This window comes from Hibiscus syriacus, unplaced genomic scaffold (genome assembly GCF_006381635.1).
Source record: "Hibiscus syriacus cultivar Baekdansim isolate YM2019G1 unplaced genomic scaffold, ASM638163v2 tig00110057_pilon, whole genome shotgun sequence".
NCBI lineage: Eukaryota > Viridiplantae > Streptophyta > Magnoliopsida > Malvales > Malvaceae > Hibiscus > Hibiscus syriacus.
Genome location: NW_024062581.1, coordinates 1,583,526 through 1,607,938, shown reverse-complemented (window position 1 = coordinate 1,607,938; position 24,413 = coordinate 1,583,526). Strand labels below are relative to the sequence as shown.

Genomic DNA, 24,413 nt, shown 5'->3' with positions numbered 1-24,413 from the left:
AAGAATCATATACATATGCTAAGGACCAAATATGTGTCTCAAAAGACCTCATACATGTTCCAAAGAATACATATATGTCCCGTAGGACCGCGTAGACCCTCTACTCTTGGCATGCCAACTATACCTATAGTTCTCATCTACATAACATGGGCTTTTCTCAACTTGCATAGCATATCACATAGACATGTCAATTCCTTACCTTCATCACATAGCTCATATAACTTTGCATACATATTCATTTAAAACATACTACACAATGCACATAGTATGAATTCCTATTATGTTTCATAATATGAGATGAATCATGCATCAACGTATTGAATCTAGTCTTATCACAAGTCTAGAACTGGATACACTACGATAATCATGTTATGCATATGCACTCACCTATATTTCTTTGCCTTTCCCTCGATCGATCTTACTGGGCAATTGTTCCGGAACTTGTTTAGGCTCTGAATCTATATAAATATAATTTTCAAAATGATTATCAGATGCCTAAACCTTGCAATTTACTTATAATAACTTAAACAAATTTAATGAATCAATATTCTATTTTTCCTTTATGGGGGCATTGATACACCCCTTGAGGTATCGGTACCCTTACTGCATTCTGTTAGTTTTTCATTCAAGAGGGTATCAGCACCTAACTGGGGTATCGGTACCCTCATTACATTATGTGATTCTTTTCGTTTGAGAGGGTATCGATACTTATTGAATGGGTATCGATACTTTTTGAATGGGTACCGATACCACTAGCTCAGAAATCACATTTTTGTGCACGAAAATTTTTCATTTGCAACTCAACACTTCCTATTTCCTTCCTTCATATATTCTTAGTTCATCTACATGTTATTAAAACTCATTTCTACTCAATAATATCTTCTTTAACCTCCAAATCGCATCCTTTATATGTAATTCAAGAATTACACTTACTTTGCAACATGTTCGAAATTTAATTCTAGCATCCCATACTTCTTAATTAGCTTGATAACAAGTCAAATCCAACTTCCAATTCTTATTATGAACGCTAATCCAAGATTTCATTCAATAACTCCTAATCTTTAATCTCCCCTAACTTCATCATCCTTTGATTTTAAGACAACATAAGCTTTCCTTAAGCTTAATTATCATCTAATGATCAATAAACAACTTTAAATTCATCAAGAATTTAATCAACAAGAAAACTCACCTTTAGCTTGGCTTCACGGTGGAGAAGAAGAACGAGGAAGAAGAGAAATCTGGAAACTTTGGTTTTCCCCAACAGCTTTCCACGTGGGTATAAAAATATCCTCAACTAATATTTAATTGTTTCCCTTGTTAAAAGACTCATTTTCCCTTTTAGTTCCTCATTCTTTGCTAATTGATCATACACAAAACATTTCAATCAACTCCTTGGACTTTCAATTTATCCAATTTGGTCACTAAATTTTTAAATCTCGCAATTTAATCACTAACCCGGTATGTAGGATGTTACAAATCTCCCCCTTAAGAAAATTCGTCCTCGAATTTTTATTGCACGAACAGATGGGGGTATTGAAGTCACATATCCTTTTCACGTTCCCACGTTGCCTCCTCTACTTTGTGATTTCTCCAAAGAACTTTGACTAACGGAACCATTTCATTTCTCAATTGCTTAACTTCGTAAGCCAATATTTGTATTGGTTCCTCTTCATAGGTCAAATCAGGTTGAACTTCTACTTGTTCTGGTGCAACGATGTGAGAGGGGTCGGATCTATATCTTCGCAACATGGACACATGGAAGACGTTATGGATTTTCTCCATTTTCAGTGGCAAAGATAATTGATATACCACTGGTCCTATTCTCTTAACAACTTCATATGGCCCGATGAATCTAGGACTTAACTTTCATTTCCGACCAAATCGTAATACTTTCTTCTATGGAGATACCTTTAGAAACACTTTATCTCCAACTTCAAATTCAATCTCTTTTCTTTTAAGGTCAGAATAAGACTTTTTCCGATCAAATGCCACTTTAAGATTATGTTGAATTTCCTGAACTTTCTCTTCCACATCTTGAATCAAATCCGGACTAAGCATGCTTCGATATTTGAGCTCATACCAGTTTAATGGCGTACGTCATTTCCTCCCATATAACGCCACATAGGGTACCATCTTAATACTGGACTGATAGCTATTGTTGTAAGCGAACTCTGCCAGTGGTAAATATTTCTCCCTCGACCCTTTGAACTCCATGACACATGCTCTCAACATATCTTCCAATATTTGAATAGTCCTCTATGAATGTTCGTCCGTCTGGGGGTGAAAGGTTATGCTAAAATTTAAACGAGTCCCCAACACTCCATGCAATGATTTCCAGAATCTTGAAGTGAATCGAGGGTCTCGATCAGAAACTATAGAAATAAACACTCTATGCAATCTAATAATTTCTCTAATATACAGTTCCACATACTTTTCCATAGAGAAATCAGTTCTGATGGTAAGGAAATGTGCTGACTTGGTCAATCGATCAACAATTACCTAAATTGAATCTCTTTTGTTCGGAGTCAAGGGTAACCCTGAAACAAAATCCATTTTCATCTTTTCCCATTTCCATTGAGGAATGAAAAGCGGTTGCAATAATCCTGACGGGACTTGATGTTTATCTTTAACCTGTTGACATGTTAAGCACTTAGACACAGATTCAATAATGCTTCGTTTCATCTCTGTCCACCAATACCGATCCTTTAAATCCATATACATCTTGGTTCCACCCGGGTGCATCGTCAATGGACTGTAATGAGCCTCTGTCATTAAATCTTTCTTCAACTCTTCATCGTCAGGTATCACAATTCTTTCTTTATAATACAATTTCCCATCTGATTTAACCTCAAAATCTTTAATCTCTTTATTCTTTACTTGCTCCATTCTTTTCAAACATATTTCATCTTTACTTTGTAATTCTTCTATTCAATCTAACCATGCTGGTTTAAGTTTTAACTCTGTACATAGACTACCGTCTCCAGTCAAAGATAACCTTGCATCCATAGCTCGTAAGGCTGCAAACGTCTTTCTACTCAAAGCATATGCTTCCACATTAGCCTTTCCTGGATGGTAGTCAATTATTACATCATAATCTCTCAAAAACTCAACCCATCTCCTTTGCCTCAAATTAAGCTCTTTTTGAGTCATCAATTACTTCAAGCTTTTATGGTCCGTATACAAATAACATCGTTCTCTATACAGATAGTGACGCCAAATCTTAAGAGCGAATACCACTGCAGCCATTTCTAAATCATGGGTGGGATAATTCTTTTCATATGGTTTCAACTGTCTCGATGCATACGCTACCACCTTTCCTTCTTGCATTAATACACACCCCAACCCATTGTGGGATGTGTCAGTGAATACGACAAAATTCTTGCCAGATTTCGGTTGAACCAATACAAGAGCTTCTGTCAAAATTCCCTTTAAAGCTTCAAAACTTTCTTGACATTCAGAAGTCCAAACAAACAATATGTTCTTTCTCATCAGCTTCGTTAAAGGCAACACTATCATAAAAAATTATTAACGAATCTTCGATAATAACCGGCAAGTCCAAGGAAACTTTGAACTTCCGATATATTCTTTGGAACCTCCCAATCCATAATAACTTTTATCTTTTGAGGGTCCACTCGAATCCCTTCTGCAAAAATCACATGCCCGAGAAAAATCACTTCGTTAAGCCAAAACTCACATTTGGAAAATTTGACATAAAACTTCTTATCTCTGAGAATTTGCAAGACTATCCTCAAATGTGCGCAATGCTCTTCAAGGGATTTCGAGTACACCAATATTTCATCAATAAAGACAACCAAAAACTGGTCTAAATAGGGTTGAAAAATCATGTTCATGAGATCCATGAAAGCAGCAGGTGCATTCGTTACTCCAAATGGCATTACGATGAATTCATAGTGGCCATAAGAATACTGAAGCTCCCTTTAACTGATCAAACAAATCGTTAATGCGCGGGAGGGGATACTTATTCTTGATGGTTACCTTATTAAGCTGCCAAAAATCAATGCAGAGACGCATTGACCCATCATTCTTCTTAACAACTAACATTGGAGCTCCCCAAGGTGACACACTTGGTCGAATAAATCCCTTCTCTAACAACTCTTGCAATTGATTCTTAAACTCTTGCAATTCTTTTGGAGCCATCCGATAAGGTGCCATTACAATCGGAGTTGTTCTCGGCATTACTTTGATTTCAAATTCTACTTCTCTATCTGGAGGTAATCCTGGCAATTTAGCCGGGAAATTATCAGGGAACTCTCGAACTATTGGAATTTCATCTAACCCTTTATCTTTAGCTCTTGTATCTATCACATTTACAAGAAAACCTTAACATCCTTGTAGCAACAACTTCTTGGCAGACATCACTGATATTACATTTGCTAAAGGGTTAAACATTTCACTGAACATATTCACTTTTATTCCTTTTTGACTCTTCAGGGTTACCTTTTTCAATCTACAATCGACATTCCCATAATAATAAAATAGCCAATCCATTCCCATAATCATTTCAAACTCGTCAAAGGGTAGCTCTATCAGATTAGCAGGGAATTCAATTCCCTGAATCTTTATGGGATACCCCTTACAGACCTTGTTCACCCGAGCATTATACCCTAAAGGATTAGTTACTATCACCTCATTACTCATAGCTTCTAATGGAATCCTTAATTCCTTTACTAATTTACTGGTAATATAAGAATAATTAGAACCCGAATCAATCAGTACCAATACTAATTTATCATAGAGTTGAAAAGTACATGCTATAATATCGGGATCATCACAGTCTTCATTTGTCTTTAAATTGTATACCCTTGCGGTTGATTGAACTTAAGGTTATGTAGAGGATTCAGACTGGTTCCTTCCTCTGCCTCTTCCTCGTCCTCTCTGTGAGGCATAACCAACTCTCTCAGATGGTGCAGGCTCACCAACCATTAACGGACAATCCCAGATAAAATGTACGACATCTCCACATCGGAAACAAGTCCCATAAGCCATACGACATGCCCCAAAATGGTTCTTCCCACAATACTGACACTGTCTCGCTTGGCCCTGATTGGATCTCCTAGCACCATATCCCACTGATTGTGTCTGTCTAGGTCTCGCCTGACTTGCTCCTCTAGCAGAGGATGTAACTGATTCTGATCTAACTTGTGATCAAAATCTTGAATCTTTTCCTCTTTTTGGTGGTGCTGAGCTGGAAGAAGCACCCGTCCTCTTTGATGTTTAAACTCTTGAGTCCCTGAATCTCTCATTCTGAGCTATTTCAAGAGTTTTTGCATGATTAATCATCTTCTGGAATGAGGACAAGTTTAATACTATCAGCATTTCCTTAAGCCTAGGGCGCAATCCCTCCAAAAACCATTCACAAGCATCTTTTTCAGTAGGCACAAGCTCAAATGCAAACCGACTCAGCTTGTTGAACTCGCATTCATACTCATATACAGAACGGTTCATCTGTTTCAAGTTCATAAACTCCTGCTTCATTTACCGAATAAACTGATCTCCAATATACTTGTTTTTAAATTCTTATAAGAACAAAGACCAAGTCAACTAGTCACTTGATATCCTCATGGTGACATTCGTCCACCATATCCTCGCTTGGCCCTTTAGTAAATAGACATATCAATCTAACTTCTCCACTTCAGAGCAGTGGAAACCATTTAACATGATTTTCAAATCATTTAACCAGAGATCTGCACAACCAAAGCTTCCTCGGCTTCTCCCTTAAATTCGGGAGCTCCTAAACCTCTAAACTCTTTTGCTACATTTATTCTCTGAGTTTGTGGGGCAGGAGGTTGAAGATGCGTCAGAATAGCGTCTAATGTTTTGAAGAACATATCTTGGTCTTGTACAGGCACTCCCTGAGATGTCTGTCCTTAACCTTGCCTGGCCATGGCAGGTGATTTACTGCTTTTATCAGGCCTATCATCTCCCGTTTCACTCGGGAGCTACTATGTCTGGACATCTAATAAGAATACACATATCGTTCTATTAGTAAAACAACATACTCATACTATACCAAATCAGAAGTTCTCACTATATGTTGGCATGTATTCAATTTAAAGACTCTATAGACTCTGGTTTATGCCTAGAATCGGCTAAACCATAGTTCTGATACCATTAAATGTAACACTCCAACCCGTACCCGACCCGGATACGAGTTGGAGGTATCACATTAACTTTTTAAAATAATATTCTTAATAAAATAATATAACATTTGGACTTATATAACTAAAATACAATAATATACATAAGTTTATACAAAATTCATCAAAATGCTCAGAGCATACACAACTTAATAGTTTAATTACATGCCAACATTCATTTACATAACAAAATGACCTACTGATTAAGTTACTTCTGATCTGATAGTTGCAGGAGTAATGCTATCCAGCTGCTTAATCTGTCTCGTCTACTTTCTCGGATCCTATATGTGAAACACTCACACGCTAAGTCATCGACTTAGTGAAGCAATAAAGATAACAAGGAAATATAATGAAAATGCCATAATGAGATAAAATATAATGAAATCATGTACTTAGTCAATGCAGTATATATCTCCATATTCCTTACCTAGAAGCATATTAAATCAATACTCATGAATTCCTATTAATAAGTTTATTGGCCCATGATACCATACTGAGAACCTAAGGTATGTGAGTACTGTGAGGTTATGCACTATGCTGTCACCACAACTCGTATAAATGCACCGAAGTGCCACATAGAATTGTATCGAAGTGCCACGTAGAATTGCACCATAGTGCTATATAAGATGTCCCGAAAGACCACGTAGAAAATTCCTTAAAAATCATATACATATGCTAAGTACCAAATATGTGTCTCAAAAGACATCATACATGTTCCAAAGAATACATATATCTTCCGAAGGACCGCGTAAACCCTCTACTCTTGGCATGTCAACTATACCTATAGTTCTCATCTAACATGGGTTTTATCAACTTGCATAGTATATCACATAGACATGTTAATTCCTTACCTTCATCTAATAGCTCATATAACTTTGCATACATATTCATTTAAAACATACTACACAATGCACATAGTATGAATTCCTATTATGTTTCATAATATGAGATGAATCATGCATCAACGTATTGAATCTAGACTTATCACAAGTCTAGAACTGGATACACTACGATAATCATGTTATGCATATGCACTCACCTATATTTCTTTGCCTTTCCCTCGATCAATCTTCCTTGGCAATTGTTCCGGAACTTGTTTAGGCTTTGAATCTACATAAATATAATTTTCAAAATGATTATCAGATGCCTAAACCTTGCAATTTACTTCTAATAACTTAAACAAATTTAATAATCAATATTCTATTTTTCCTTTAGGGGGTATCGATACACCCCTTGAGGTATCGGTACCCTTACTGCATTCTTTTTTTTTTCGTTTAAGAGGGTATCGATACCTAACTGGGGTATCAGTACCCTCATTACATTCTGTGATTCTTTTCGTTTGAGAGGGTATCGGTACCTGTTGAATGGGTACCGATACCCCTAGCCCAGAAATCATATTTTTGTGCACGAAAATTCTTCATTTCCAACTCAACATTTCCTATTTCCTTCATTCATATATTCTTAGTTCATCAACATGTTATTAAAACTCATTTATACTCAATAATAACTTCTTTAACGTCCAAATCATATCCTTTATATGTAATTCAAGAATTACACTTACTTTGCAACATGCTCTAAATTTAATTCTAGCACCCCATACTTCTTAATTAGCTTGATAACAATTCAAATCCAACTTCCAATTCTTATTATGAACGCTAATCCAAGATTTCATTCAATAACTCCTAATCTTTAATCTCCTCTAACTTCATCATCCTTTGATTTTAAGACAACCTAAGCTTTCCTTAAGCTTAGTTATTATCTAATGATCAATAAGAAACTTTAAATTCATCAAGAATTTAATCAACAAGAAAACTCACCTTTAGTTTGGCTTCACGGTGGAGAAGAAGAATGAGGAAGGAGAGAAATCTCGAAACTTTGGTTTTCCCCAATAATTTTCCACATGAGTATTAAAATATCCTCAACTAATATTTAATTGTTTCCCTTGTTAAAAGACTCATTGCCCTTTTATTTCCTCTTTATTTGCTAATTGATCCTATAAAAACATTTCAATCAAGTCCTTGAACTTTCAATTTATCCAATTTGGTCACTGAATTTTTAAATCTCACAATTTAATCACTAACCCGGTATGGAGGATGTTACATAAAAGGTATAGTGTTATGATGCTGCGAGGTAGAGAGACTGGTAGTTTGTATGAATTTGGTGGTGTTATGTCTGCTCGAGTTCGAGATGTTGAAGAAAATGTGGCTCATAATTCTAGTAGTAACTATGTATTGTGGCATGATCGATTAGGTCATCCCTCTTGTAAAGTTTTGTTACAAGTTTGTAAACAGTGTAATGTTACCTTGCCAAACAATATGAATAAAGAGTTGATTCTAATTTGTTTTTCATGTCATATGGGTAAAAGCCACAAACTTCCATTTAGTGCATATGAGACTCAATATGAACATCCATTTCAGTTAGTGTTTACTGACCTATGGGGTCCAGGTCATATTGTGTCAAATGGATTAAGATACTATGTATCGTTTGTATATTCATTTTCAAGAAATACCTGGGTGTACTTGTTTAAAGAGAAAGGGAAAGCTATTTGAACGTTTCAGTTGTTTCAGCAGTTAGTTCATACACAGTTTGGTCAGGTGATTAAAGTTGTGCAGAGTGACTGGGGAGGTGAGTTTCGTTCTCTGACAGCTGTGCTTGCACAATATGGGATTCAACATCGGGTGACATGTCCACACATATCTTATCAAAATGGGGTCATTGAAAGAAAACATAGACACTTGTTTGAGATGGAATTGACATTATTAACTCGAGTATCCCTACATTTTAAGTTATGGTCATTTGTGGTTGTAACATCAGCTCACTTGATTATTGATTACCTACTAAGATACTTCAAGGGTGTACTCTGTTTATGAAGTTGTTTGGGAAGACTCTAACATATGATCATCTTAGGGTGTTTGATTGTCAGTGTTTTCCTCATTTATGATTGTTTCAAACTTATAAGCTTGCATATAGATCACAACCATATGTGTTTTTGGGTTGCAGTGTGAGTCATCGAGGTTATTAATGCTTAGCACCTAATGGACGAGTATATATGTCTCGTCATGTAGTCTTTGATGAGCAGGTGTTTCCATTTGCTAAGTTCGTGGGCAAGAAGAGTATGAAAACTACAAAAAGCTCGTGTACTGGGGCTTCACTGGTGGTGGTTCCTGGTGCTCGACGTGTTTGTGGTAATTCCTCACAGGTAGTTACAGGTGGTAATCAGCCTGTGCTGCAAGATTCTGGCTGTGCACTAGATGTAGTGGAGGAGTGTCTGAGGCTACTGAGGTTAGGGCTTCTAGTAGTAGTAGTAGTAGTGTGAGTTAACTTACTGAGAGTGCTAGTACTGGTGTAGGTGGAAATGGTGATACTTTGGCAGATATGGTGTAAGGTTAGGTAGAGCAGCATGGTGAGTTGTCGATTGGTGTGTCGATTCCTGTTGGAGTGTCTAGGTAATCTGAAGATGGTTCACTGTGTCCCTTGACTCACAATAAACATCCAATGATCACTCATAGTAAACGAGGAATTTTTAAGCCAAAAGTGTTTGTTACTCAAGTTCAAGGGAGTGGTAGTGATCCATGCACGATTGTCCAGACTCTTCAAGGTCCACAGTAAAAAGAAGCAGTGCTTGCTGAGTATGATGCACTGGTGAGGAATGGTATATGTGTGCTTGAACCGTTACCGGAAGGGCGTGGAACAGTTGGGTGTAAATGGTTGTTCAAGGTTAAGTATAATGTTAATGGGTCTGTGTTAAGGCACAAGGCTCATGTTATGGCAATATGATACTCACAGGTACCCGATCATGATTTCAATGATACGTTTAGCTCAGTGATAAAGACTACCACAGTAAATGTTGTGTTGTCATTGGCTGTAACTCGTGGGTGGAGTTTAAGGCAGGTGGATATCAATAATGCGTTTCTTAATGGTGAGCTTGGGGAAGAAGAATACATGGTGCAACCACCATGGTTTGAACAAGTGGCTAGTGATGGGACTCAGTTGGTATGTAGGTTAAAGAAGGCGTTGTATAGGTTGCGTCAAGCACCGCATATGTGGTATGCCAAGCTATACCATTTTTTGTTGGAGCTGGGGTTTTGTGGTACGATAACTGATGCGTTGTTGTTTATTCACCGAGTTGGTGGAGTTTGTACATTGGTTTTGGTTTATGTAGATGATAATATTATAATAGGTGAGTCTAATGATGCTATTAATGAGGTTGTTAGGTTGCTTGGTAAAAAATATTTCTTTGAAAGACTTGGGTGAGCTTGGTTATTTTCTTGGTGTTGAAGTTAATAGGTCGCCTGAACAGTTGGTGTTAACCCAACGCAAGTTTGTTCAAGAATTGCTAGAGCAGACATGTATGCTTAATGCTAAGTCTGCACCTACACCAAGGGTGGTTTCACCGAAGTTAACCTGTGATGCTGGGAAGCCTCTTACAGATGCATTGAGGTATCGAAGCATTGTTGGTTCTTTGTTGTACTTGATTCATACAAGACCGGATATAGCATTTAGTGTTAATCGAGTGGCTCAGTATATGCATCACCTTTGTGACGGTCATTCGCTTGCTGTTAAGAGGATATTGCGCTATTTAAGTGGGACAATTGATTATGGCTTGTTTTTAGACCGTCCTCTGCATATGAAGCTTGTTGTGTGACTGCATTTGCTGATGCTGATTGGTCTAGTAACATTGATGATCGTAGGTCAGTGTCTGGCTCGTGTGAGTTTCTTGGATGTAATATAGTTTCATGGAGTGCTAAAAGGCAGAAGATTATGGCTAGATTAACAACGGGGGTTGAGTATCATAGTATTGCTGATACAATGTCTGAAGTAGTTTGGGTTCGTTCTTTGTTGTCTGATATGGGTGAGTTAGTTACTGCAAGTCCAGTTTTATGGAGTGACAATACAAGTTCCATTGCCATGAGTGCTAATCCAGTGTTTCATTATCGTTTGAAACATATAGAATTGAATATACATTTTATGCATGAGAAAGTAGCTTGTGGAGCTGTTCAAGTTAATTATGTGACTGTAAAGCATCAAGTAGCTGATGGGTTGACTAAACTATTGGCAAAGTCTGCACATGTTTTGTTTCGACATAAAGTGCAGATGGCAGAAAAGAAAACAACTGAGAAGGACGGGGAGAATGTTGAAGCATAGCTGCATAGCTACGTGCATGGTCAACTACGTGCATGGTCAGCAATGGCACTTAGGAGTGTGCATGCATTTTGAGCAAGTTAGCTAGTAGTTAGTTAAGATTGGTTAGGCTTGTTAGAAGTTTGTTATGAGTTTGTTAAAGCTGCTATGCAAGTATTTCTTGTATAAATGTACTGGTGTAGTTCTTTGATTCAATGTAAGTTTAATATCTTCTTGATATCCTCTTAAGTATCTTTCTCAAGTTCTAACATAGGGTAATATCATCTTCTCCCACTTATTTTCTTATTTCTCATCTCCTTCTATTTTCTTTTCTTTCTCAAATCTAGAGCAATTTAATAAAAGAAAGGTTTAAGCTTTGTGAATCTGAGTGATAATCAAGATTGGAAATGAGGACCTTCAAGTGCTAGGGAAAGGAGAAATTGGGGGAAGCTATGCAAAGATGTTATGAATTTAAATAAGGTTAATTTGGTTAATGGTTAAAGAAAAAAAAGTTCAGTTAATTCGGTTAATGGTAATTCGATTCGGTCGGCCACCAAATTAACTGAATGAACAACCGTACTTCTAGGATTTCAAGGGTCCATGAACCTTTTTTGATACCAACTTTGTCACATCATGGAGATCTTCGCATGGTTTCACCAGTAGAGCTTCAACTTCATTGCTTTAGATTACGAACTTGTTTACATCTTTATAAATTAGAATTTTTGGGGTCAAATTAGATATAAATTATTCTCCAAGGATTTATTTGAAGTTTTAGTAATAGTTTATGGGTAAAACTAAATATTAACATTTTTGTTAACGTTGTCATGTCATCAATTTAACGGAGATGATGGTGGAGTGATCAGTTTATTACAAATCGATAGTGTTAATGATCAATATGTTACTTTTGAAACCTTAGTGGAGATAATGAAAATTTACTCAAATATTAGTGACATTTTGTATAGTTTACCCAAAAAATTACATAACCAAGTGAACCAGAGTTTGTCTATCTAGCTCAAACTACCTGGGCTTCTTCTACTGAGTCGTTGCCCGATTGCCTTGGTTGCTTAGGTGAGTCTCTCGGTACATGGAGTAGATCACGCAATTATGAGCAAGTACAGACCAAGAGGTATTTGACCCACCACCTTGCAATGTTTCGTAGTTTACCCATCTCAGATACTGTCTTAGATGACATTCAACATTGTCAATATGAGCTAAACTTATTATAGGAGAAGGAATAGGTTTCCTGGTGTCAGAGGGGTCATGTAAATTGGCTGTGTTTGGGTGACAGAAATACAACACATTTTCACGCATCTGCTTCAATCCGTCGATGCTGTAACACCATCTCTCATATCACCTACACGGGTGGACAGAGTGTGGTTGACCAAGCGGAGTTACTATATATAGCGTTTTCATGTTTATTTTAGTGAGTTGTTTGGAGGGGTTCCTTCAGCTGATTGCCAACCTATTCTCAATGGTATTACTCCGTGCATTACAGTCTCCCAGAATGTACTGCTGGTGCCTTTCACGCCTACCGAAGTGAAGACAACAGTTTTTCAACTCCCTCCCCAAAGCTCTGGATCTAGATGGGTTTCATGCTTCAGTTTATCAGACGTTTTGGGATGCAGTGGGTGTTGAGGCGACTTTTCTGTCTTAAAGTATTGAACGAGCATGATACGGTGTCCGCCATTAATCAGACGACGATCGTTTTGATCTCAAAAACTTCGGATGCAGGATTAGTGCAAGAATATCGACCGATCAGCTTGTGTAATGCCATTTATAAGGTCATGTCTAGAATGGTTGTCAGTCGGTTCAAGCATGTGTTAGATGTCTGTATTGATCCAAGTCAGAGCGCATTCATTCCAGATAGACTGATTACGTATAATACTCTTTTGGCGACCGAAGCTCTACACAACTTTCGTTGTCGTCGCACTGGTCAACGACGAAAATTTGCACTCAAGCTTGTTATGAACAAGGCATATGACCGAGTCGGGTGCCATTTTTTGGAACAAGTTCTACTCAGGGTTGGTTTTCTTGATCAGTGGGTGTCACTTCTGGTGAGATGTGTCCTTTCAGTGAGTTAGTTCGTGTGAAGAACCAACTTTCTGATGTTATTGTTAATAATTAATCATTGTTAGCTCCTTTGATAGTGTTAATTTGGGTTATTTTTGTTTAAATATGTGCATGATTATATTTTCCAGGAAACTACAATTAACGGACAAATTAAGTAGATTTTCCTATTTTTCCAGGAAAAGTCGGCGCCAACTTTAATTAGGAGATCAATACAGGCGCCAACTCTGATTAAATAATCCAATCAACAAGATCAAAAGAGAAAAGCAATATGAACTATAATTCTTTAAAAATTAAAAGTTGTAATTAAATTCAAACATATTAGATTTTATTATTTATTTCATTAGGATTTTTAGTTTGCTTAAAATTTTAATTAGGATTTTAATTATTTATTATTAGGATTTTTAGTTTATCATAAATTAGGAATTAAGTGTTTTTATTTTATTAAGAGTTAGTATTTTATTTTCATTAGGTTATCTCAAAGCTATAAATACCCTATAGGGGTGAAGCTTGAGACATGTTCAAAATTCAGCATAGAACTGAGTTTGGCTTTTTCTTTGTTTTAGTTTTTTTCAATAAAATTATTTTCTTCTTCATATTTTCTCTTTTCCACACGCCAAGTATGAATTCTATCATGCTTGGCTTTTTCTTAGTCGATAACTGAGCTACGACTCGATCTGATCATGTGAGATTTGCAAAAGCACTTCACATCTTCAGATTCTTTCTTAATTTTAGACAGATAAGGAGAGGCAATTGACCTTTCTTCAAGCATCTCAATATCTTCAATCCAAAGAGTGCACATTGGCTTGATCAACGTAGTGATCTACAGTTGGGGATGAGAGTCGAGTTGTAGCAAATTCAATTCTCTAAGAACAAACCTAGCGTCGGTCTATTAAGGGAAATCAAAATCAAGTTCGATTCTCATCAAGACACAATAATCCGAGCACGGTATTTTCCAGTTCCTAAACCAACAATGGTATTAATATCGACAGTTTATATTAATCCAAACAAGGGCTAAATTTCAACAATTTGCTTTGGAAATTAGTTCACCATATAGAAGAGAAAGTTACAAGGGTTGGGCCTTGTAGACTGTAATCGATAGGTATCCGAAGTAAAATCTATTTTTAGTGATCGAGACAGATTGAGACAAAATGAAGTTGGAGGCTACCTCTCATATCATTTAATTCTTTAAAATTTACTTTTATTGCTTTTACTTTAGTTTTATTTTATTTATTTTAGTTACTTGATTATTCAAAACCCTTTTTTTTATAGGTCATTTGGTTAGCATCAAATCAAAATTAGAAATTTTTGAATCCATGTGGACCGATCCTTTCTTCTGTTTTATGTGTTTATAGCTTACTTATCTGAGAAAAATGGCTTATTTATTTGACAGTTACAACACTTGTCAAATTGGAGCCGTTGCCAGGGATCACAACAAAATTATTGATTAAAGTTTTTTTATGACAGGAAAAATCTGGGGGAACTAGTAGATTGGATATTTGATATCAAAGCACTATCTTGAAAAATACACGTATGTACACTAAGAGAAAGGTGAAAACAACAATAAGAACAACAACAATATGAATCAAATCTAGAACCTAATCTAGACACATCTTTTGAACTCGAGACCTTTTCTAACGCCGAAGAAGACTTCGAAGAACTGATTCTGATTACTGAACAGATAATCCGAGAATTAGCTACGACAATTACCGAACAACAACCATTATTCATTGTATTCTCCTATGGAGAGACACCGTTTAAGCTAAAAATGGGTTTGATCCATCTTACACCTACTTATCATGGACTGCCCAGCGAAAGTCCTCACAAGCATCTTACTGAGTTTCATCTGGTTTGCTCTAGTATGAAACCACAAGGAGTATCTGATGATTGAATTAAACTCCTCTCTTTTCCTTTTCATTTACTCGACTCGGCTAAAGATTTATTATTTTATTTACATACTAATTTTGTTAATACATGGGCTGATATGACTAGTCATTTTCTTACAAAATTATTCTCTACAGGAAAAATGAGTAAATTAAGAAGGATTCATGAGATAAGTACAATTTCATTGAAAAATAAAATTGATAAATTAACTGATATTGTTCAATCTCTTGTTGCAAGCAAAATAGGTACCGTTAGATTTTGTTGAATATGCATAATGACGAACCATCCCACAGATTGTTTTTCGATATTACAAGACAACAATCCCGCATATGTTAATGCAATTGGAAATTTTTTGAGACATACCTAGAGACAGTAAAACCCTCATACAAAAACATATAATTCGAGATGGAAGGACCATCCAAATTTCAACTATGGGTAAAATCCGAAGCCATCTTTACCCCAACAGTACCAATCACCACAATCATCATTGGAGTCCATCGTCGAACGTTTGGTGATATCTCAAGAATAATTTTAGAATATAACTGAAGCTAGCTTTCAAGATCTCAAAAGACAAATGAGTCAATTGACTCAGACCGTGGGACAAATGAAATCATAGGGAAAACTACCATCTCGAAACATGGCAAACCAATGAGAAAATGTTAGTTGCCATCACCCTTCGAGGTGGCACTATTATTACACCCATCCCTAAAGAAGTTGATGCAGAATCAAAGAAAGAAAAAGAATAATTACGATCCCATAAATAAAATGAAGAATTTGACAAGAAATCCCAGAGAAAAAGAAAGATAAATCATAACTTTTCCTACGCTATCTCCCTGTACGATGTCACCTCTATTCTCCTCAAGGTTAGCAAAACGTGATAAGAAAATAGAGGAATTTTTTTTAGACATTTTTCAGAAAGTGGAGATAAACATACCTCTCATCGAGGTAATCCAAAAAGTGTCACGGTATGCCATATTTTTAAAAGATATTTACAAAAACATAAAGAGACTTATCGACAATGAAAAAGGGTAATTTAGGTGAAAATGTCTCCTCTGTTTTTCAATGTATGCTTCCACCAAAATTAAAATATCAAGGTATATTTGCTATATGTGACACTCTAATGCAATTTGACCCGAAGATCCATGGATTTCAATGTTAGATGGACTACTGAAATAGTTACCCAAAAATTTCTTTAAAAACTGCTTAAGAAATCACTAGAATAGATCATCCATAATAGTAAAAGTAAAATGAGGTAATAATCTGAGTTTACAAAACAATTTAGAGCTCTCAAAATAAATCCAAAATAATACAGTACCAAGTATAAAACATTTACGACTAAATAGTACATAAGGTTTATAAATAGTACATACCTTCTAAAGATGACTCAAGATGTACTCTGATGATTTCTGATGGCCTGGTCTGTTGCATTGGATATCTAGTAATGATAACTCCACACGAACTACCCCTAAAAACCTGCATACTGAAACACATTCCGAATGTTGAGCTTACGAGCTCAGTCTCTCACTAAAAACTTTACTATACTATATGCATTCAGTAAATGAAGTGGCAAGTGGAATATGTATGAACATTCAACTACTAAACTACTAATATGTGGTTGGCATCATGGTACAACTAAGGGATTCTGCATTTCGGAGCTCACAGACCAATCTATCACTACCGATGTACCCTTGGTTACACCTAGGGTGAGATCCAAAATTTTGCATCGAAAGTGTACACCCACCAACTTACTACATCGATTCTTGGGGCATTTGCGTTCAGGTGGCCATTGAAGTGCATGTCATTAACTTGGATCCATTGACTGTCATATTCTGCTAGAAGGAACTCAGGTGTCCTGGCTGTTTCTCGAGTATCAAACAATGCTAGTTTTATGTAAACCTAGTTGTCGCTGTTTCTACTATTTTTATATTACTTACTGTTATCGCCTGAAGTCTTATTTTCTGTATTAGAGTGTATTTGGGGTACCTCGGGTCTAACCCCTTAATCCTTTGATTATTTATCCAAAAATGTTCGTGGGTATCGATACTAACCCTTCAGTATCGATAGAGAACCTTTGGTATCGATACCCACCTAATGGTATCGATACCCTTTTACTGAATAAGGTTATTTGTTTAAGGTAGTATCGATACTCGAGGCTGAGTATCGATATTTCAGTGTTGAGGTATCGATACTAGACTGAGTATCGATACCAAAATTGGATTTTATGTTTTGAAAATACCCAATATTGATATTCCTGCTCTGGTATTGATACTCAATGAATGAGTATCGATACTACCTTTATAAAACTACCAGTTTGTGCATGACTAAATAATAATATCGATATTGTTCTTATAATATCGATGCCATCACTACTAGGGGCTCTGTTTTGGTATTAAAAATCCTATCTTTTCATACCTACATACCTCATTAAGATCCCCAAATGATGTTTAACTATTTTATTGATATTAGGGGTCATAAATAGGTTTTAACACATACCAAAACATCAAATATATGAATCTACCATTAAAGTGGTTCAACCTTATGCAACTTACCAATTCTCATGTAAATGAGCTACACATGGTATATGTGAGCTAGAAATGAGTTACCTGAGTATCTAAGCTGCTGGAAGTGTCAAAGGCTCAACCCAAGGTAAGCTTCTCTTTCCCTTTAGCTTGGAAGCTATCTCCAACTTCTCTCACTAGATAAAATTAATCATATAAATTATTAACATTGCTGGGATGATTAGAGGAGGATTTAAAACGTTCTAGGAGGCCAAAATCTCACCAAAATGAAATGAAAATACTTGGGTTTCTAAAACCTCCACTAAACCCAGTTTTGGTTTTTCTTTCAATAAAATCCGCAAATGGCAGTATGAATTAAAGTGAAAGCATGATGGTTCTACCTTAGCTTAACCTTGCACTAGCTGGAAATCTATAAAGTTTCCACCTTTATGCTTATCTTAAAGAAGAGCAGAGAAGAATACAAACAATATCATATATAACTAAGAACTATTCAACTTTTGAAATCTTAAATTGTGAAATTACTTCCTTGGTCCCTCTGATTCTGGCTACAGACTAAAAACACCTTTTTTCACTCTTCATTGGGCTTGGCTCAAGCCTAAATCCATCTCAATTTAGGTCAGAACTTTTTATGAACTAAATAATTAAATCAAGGTCCACCCCGAGCTAGCCTAAAACTCATAGCCTAGGATTTGAGGCTTAAGAACTTTCCCCTCCTAAATAAAATTTCATCCTCAAAATTTACCTAGATAGAAAATGTGAGGGTACTAAAGCTGTATGTCCTCTTTAGTTTCCCAAGTCACCTCCTCGACGCCATGGTTCCTCCATATCATATTAACCAAAAGAATCCTCTTATTCCTTAACTCATTCACTTTGCTTGCCAAGATTCTGACTATTCTTCTGTATAGGCCATATTTGAGTCGACCTTAATCTACTCTAAGGGTATGACATACAAAGGATTGAAACAGTATCTCCTGAGCATAAATACATGGAACACATTATGTATGCACTCCAACTCAGGTGGTAAGGCTAACCTGTAAGCCACTGGTCCAACTCTCTCAAGTACCTCATAAGTTCCTATGAAGCATGGACTCAACTTTCCTTTGCGACCAAAGAGAATTACTTTCTTCCAAGAAGAAACGTTGATGAACACTTTGTCCCCAACTGCGAACTTGATGTCTTCACGCTTCAAATCCGCGTAGGACCTCTGTCTATCTGAGGCTTCCTTAAGTATGTTCTAGATTAATCATACTTTTTCTTTTTTCTCTTTGATCAAGTTTAGCCCCACTATCTTACCCTCATTGAGTTCTGTCCAATAAAGTGGAGTCCTACACTTACACCCGTATAAGGCCCTATGTGGGGCCATCTGAATGATCGATTAAAAGCTGTTGTTGTAGGCAAACTCCATTAATGTAAAATGGTCTTCCAAACTACCCTCTCGATTGATGATAGTGCACCTGAGCACGTCCTCGAGAATCTGGATAACTCTCTTTGACTGGCCATTTTTCTGAGGATGGAAACACTAGTAGAAAAACCCCCTTTAATGACGCTCATTGCGCGTCATCTATGGGTGAGGATGACACACATTTGCCTGTCGTTGAAGCCACCGACATGAATTTAAGATGACACGCAACTATGTATCATGCATTTATGACGCGCATTTATGACTTACATTGCGCGCATTTATGACTTACATTGCGCATCATTGAAGCCCTCGTCATAAATGAAGATGACACACATTTGTGTATCATAAATTTATGACACACATTTATGACTTACATTGCGTGTCATTGAAGCCCCCGTCATAAATGAAAATGACACACATTCATGTGTCGTGATTGTATTTCGTGAATTATATATATATATATATATATATATATATATATATATTGTAGATTGACAAATAATCAAACTAAATCACATTTAATGCCTCGTAATACTAAATATATATATCATATTATATATAAGCAATACATTTGTATACAATATATTCACACTACAAATAGTTTACAATAAACGATTAGTCAAAGAAAACAAAGAAAATACGACATTGAGAAAGAACGTATAACCATTATATATATACAATAATGCACTTTGTTTCCACATACTTAGAGCTTTGAGCATCTGGATAAAAGCCACATATATCTGCAAATAGGCAGTGTTGTCAAACCTGTATTGACAAAAAAAAATGAGGATGCTTAGAATATGAAAAAACAATATCAACAAATGGTAAGCAAAATAAAACAAAGATGTCAAACTTTTGCACAACCAGTACATAATAAGCTCCATATCATATAAGCAATTTGCAGAACACATCACCATATGAAATGTTAACATCGGTCCTATATCAAACATCTACAATCCCAACTTACCATGAAGATGGCGTGGCAAGATTAGTGCAAACAAAGCACAAAAAAGAAATGTGATATGTAGAGAAAACTGAAAAGCTACCTCATATCAAATACAACAACATAATGTTTTTAACTACTACTCTTACATGGAATCATCAAGAATATCCAGGGGGAGAGGAGAGGAGGGCTGCTGAGGTCTCTAATGCTAATTGCTAACCTACAACTATAGTTCAGACTATAGCATACCAACAGAAAAAAACTAAAGAAAGCGCGGGGGGTTGTGATATACGCAGTACATATGAGCAAGCAGTGCAATCGGAAAAAATGTAATTGCTATACAAAACATTTACTAAAGTACAACAGAAACTAAGGTTATGTGTCTCAATTATGCCCAAGTCAGTGCCTAATGCTTTTCCCACTTCTTGTGCTGGAAACAAATGGACCACACAATATCCTTGAGAATCAAATATCAACAAAACTAATGAACTAGATGATTTGGACTAAGGGGAAAGCACCAACAGTGAAAGGCAAAACCAGTCATACCAGAACTACAAACTCTGCCTTGTGCAATTTGGGAGGACAAAAGTTTGATCAACCAAAGACTAGTTCAACCTTCAAATTTGTTTTAGATGCTGTCTGCAAAAGTTTAGAAGTCATTAGTACACCTAAATTTAGCTACCATCTTTAACAATAGTTGTCTATAGGGTTTAGAAACATATAATGTTTCGATAACTGTGGGCGATACCAGAATACATAGGCTCTTGGTACTCCTGCTACAAAATAGATTATAGACAATAACCAGATCTTAACACCTAAACAATAATAAGGAAAACACAACATAATCACAATGTTATATTAAGAAGAAAAACAAGACATGGAAGAATATAACTAAATTAACCTTCCCCTTTGATCCATGTTGTAGTAACGGCTATGATATTCCACATAAGGCATAGAACCAATCCTGCATAGAATCACCATCAATCATTGAATTGTCTCCAGTCCATGGCTTTACACCAAAGCCATTTTCAACTAAAGAGTTAACAAAATAAAAGCATGGTACAAAAAATTACCCAATGTTATTTAGCATGGTACAAATGAAGGCATGATACCTAGATGTACCATGCATAGAATCCTAAAAAGGAAAATACAGGAAAAACTTACATGCCTAAAAAATGTCAAAAATGCAACATACTGCAATCTTTGTAGATGAATTGGAATTTCACTGGCAATATCATGATGAATGATTAGAAAAAATGGTGGCCAATTTTTCTCTTCCACAACAATTCCAGCTGCAAAGCAGAGAAGTGAAACTGTAGTTCATGACAGAAATGAAGTTTTGACCATAAAAAGAAATAAAATAAGGTCAAAAATTTTGCAAAAAAGTATAGAGTAATCTAGACCAAATACTGAAGCTGAGAACAAAACGAAATGTGATCACTGAGACTAGTTAAATAAAGGAAAATGAAAGGTACCTCTTGTCACTGCCTCTTCTTTCTGCCTCACTTCCTACAAGGAGTAAGCTGATGACCAATGAAATTGTAGGGATGCTATGATCTTTCATGATATTTATTTGAGAAATAAATGTGCAAGAATGTGAACTTGCAGCTTAAAACCATCCGAATGACTTAGTACACTAAAATAGATCGAGAAACACATGATATTCCACCAACAGCCTGATAAAGTATCCTAACAGTATTTTATGATACTAGGATACTGGATTATTTAGATAATTTTTTGCTTTCATTACATCAAATTCTAAATAGGTCGATGATACATCTTTGGAAGAGAAATGAGAGAGAAAAAGTAAACCTATGATTCAGTAGATCACAAATGAATTCAATGTTGTAAAATCTATTATACAATATGTCTGTTCCTGCCTTTTCAGTTCTGCTTCCTTAGCCTGGACTTTCTTGTTTAAATCCTACATTTAAATAGTAAACCAGGAAAGTGAGATTCAGGGCTTAACCGAATAATGTAAATGAAATTTAGAGACATTTCTTTACCAACCTGATTATGTGATCCTCCTGAAGCTGTATCAAGAGGAATATCAATTGTTGCCCCACGGTCACAACTGAAACTGGCAGGTTCCAGAGGTAGCGGTGAAAGTCTTGAGTTTGAGGCAGGTGGAACACTTGTAGTACTCTGAAAATTATTGATAATACGCATTCAAGAAGCAGGTAATATAAGCAACTATTTCAATATACAGTTATTGATAAGTGATATTAAAAAGCATTATTAGAGATGACCAAATCAAAATAAATATAGCAAGGAAACTATTTTTTCAGGACTAAGTCATCCTAATCCTTGGTTAAAATAAAACCTCACTCCTAAACCTCTCTCAGGCCCAGAGTTATAACTACCAATTTTGCATTCACTAATAGATCTGGTATTTCGGCACACGAGGGATTTAAAAGGGTTGTTAGCATAGTATGACCTCAACAAAAACCACAATCTTTGCCCATCATTCTAGCAGGTTCCTCGTTATAAAGTGATGCATGTTCTCTAGCACTTTCTCGTTTCTAAACAACAACCTCATCACAAGTTTCACCTTAGAATTAGAATTTAAGGTATTAAATGAACTGCATTTCAATAAGCTCCATGTAACAATGAGAACAGTATGCCAATGTTAAAATTAACATAGGGAAAATTTTAGATAAGATAACAAAATTAATTTACTTACCCTTTCGTGTTTGCAGCCGTGGACCAGAAGTCAGAGAGCGTACAACTTCCTGCATATCATTACCAGAATGGTTGCCAAGACAAATTTGCGGTGATGGCCTCACTTTCCCCTTGTCTAAGTTCTTAAATGAACTTTCTCGAGACAAAGAAGATAATCTGTTGGGGCTCAATGATCTTGGTGATCCATCAACAACCTGCCTTTTTGGAGCTGAAGTACCCTCTAGATTTTCAATATGTCTCTTACTTAAGATACATGTACTTGAGATAAGTTTATTTTCCATTTTCCCCTCATCATCCAAACCTTGAAAATTCAATCGCAAAAGGATGTCAGCACATGATCTTGTATGGGTGTCATTTTTATTCTCTGTTTGAAAACTAACATTGCTTTTGGTTTTCAGTTTCCTCAGCCAGCTTGCATTCTTCACAGAGCCAATCACCTTCAGAAATTTTCCGAAGCATTTCTCGCATACAATAACTGATCAATAGCATTAATAACATAAAACTCACCAGTTTTATCCAGTGGGTTCTCGCTACTGCCCTCAATATCTTCTTCTAACTTGGGATGGATTTTGGGAGAAATCTCGGATCTGCCTCCAACGGCACTCTTGATGCTTCCAGAATGTGAAGATGGAATTTGGATCATAGTTGAACTACCACCAGAACCTTCGTCCTTCATAGAAGAAACTGACAAGTCTAGCTTCTAGGAAGAGGGCACCTTTTCGGATCCTAAACTACAAACTGACACTGAACTATGAGATGAATTATTACAGTCTAAATCCTTGTTACAATAACTAAAATTTATATTTCCATCACCGGCTCTACTAGCACATGAAATACTATCAACACGACATTCAACAACTTTAGAAGACGATCTTGCAGTTGCTTTACTTTCAATATTTTCAGAGAAAATAGAAATCAACAAAACCCCAAATATTGGAATAAAGAACGAGGAATACATGTGGAAACCCTTGAATTTGACTCCCTCGTCTGCGGTGAATGGCCAAACCAGTGGGAGGTTGCAAAGAGAAAAAGGGAAAAAGAGAAAAATGGGGAAGCAAGCGCCGTGAGGGAAGGAGCGGGAAAAGATGAAAATAATAGAGGGGGAAAAATTAAAATACGACTTTTAAAGATGACACACAATTAAAACTGTACTCCGTGTTTTTACAAAAAATTTTGATTATGACTATTAAATATGACACACATTATTGTAGGTCATAAATCGTTCAGATTTTAAAAAACATGACATTTTTTTAATGACACACATTTTTGTAAGTCATAAATTAGCGTGTGTCATCGTTCGTGTGTCATTAAAGGTATATTTTCTTGTAGTGAAAGTTATGCTAAAGTGTAGTTTGGTGCCTAAGGATTTATGGAGGCTTCCCAAAAGCAAGTGGTGAATCAAGGATCTCTGTATGATATGATGAAGGTTGGTACCCCGTGCAACCTCACTGTCTCATGGATGTACAACCGAGCTAACAGCTCTAAGGTATATTCCATCTTAATTTTAAGGAAGTAGGTTGACTTGGTTAAGCGGTTTATTATAACCCAAACTGCGTCATGTCTCTTTCTGGTCATTGGTAACCCAGTCACGAAGTCCATAGTTACCCTGTCCCATTTCTAATAAGGAATCTAAATGG

General features: G+C 36.2%; 1 protein-coding gene across 1 annotated transcript; it reads right to left on the bottom strand.

The window, feature by feature from the left end:
- Positions 1-18,677: 18,677 nt before the first annotated feature.
- LOC120214268 (secretory carrier-associated membrane protein 3-like) lies at positions 18,678-22,263 on the bottom strand. The gene is made up of 8 exons (XM_039212212.1): positions 22,105-22,263; positions 21,958-22,018; positions 21,570-21,599; positions 21,266-21,386; positions 20,996-21,060; positions 20,831-20,909; positions 19,855-19,916; positions 18,678-18,961 (listed from the first exon to the last, which is right to left on the bottom strand). Exons 1-8 carry the CDS (start codon positions 22,261-22,263, stop codon positions 18,678-18,680), a joined length of 861 nt encoding a protein of 286 aa, XP_039068143.1.
- Positions 22,264-24,413: the final 2,150 nt, after the last annotated feature.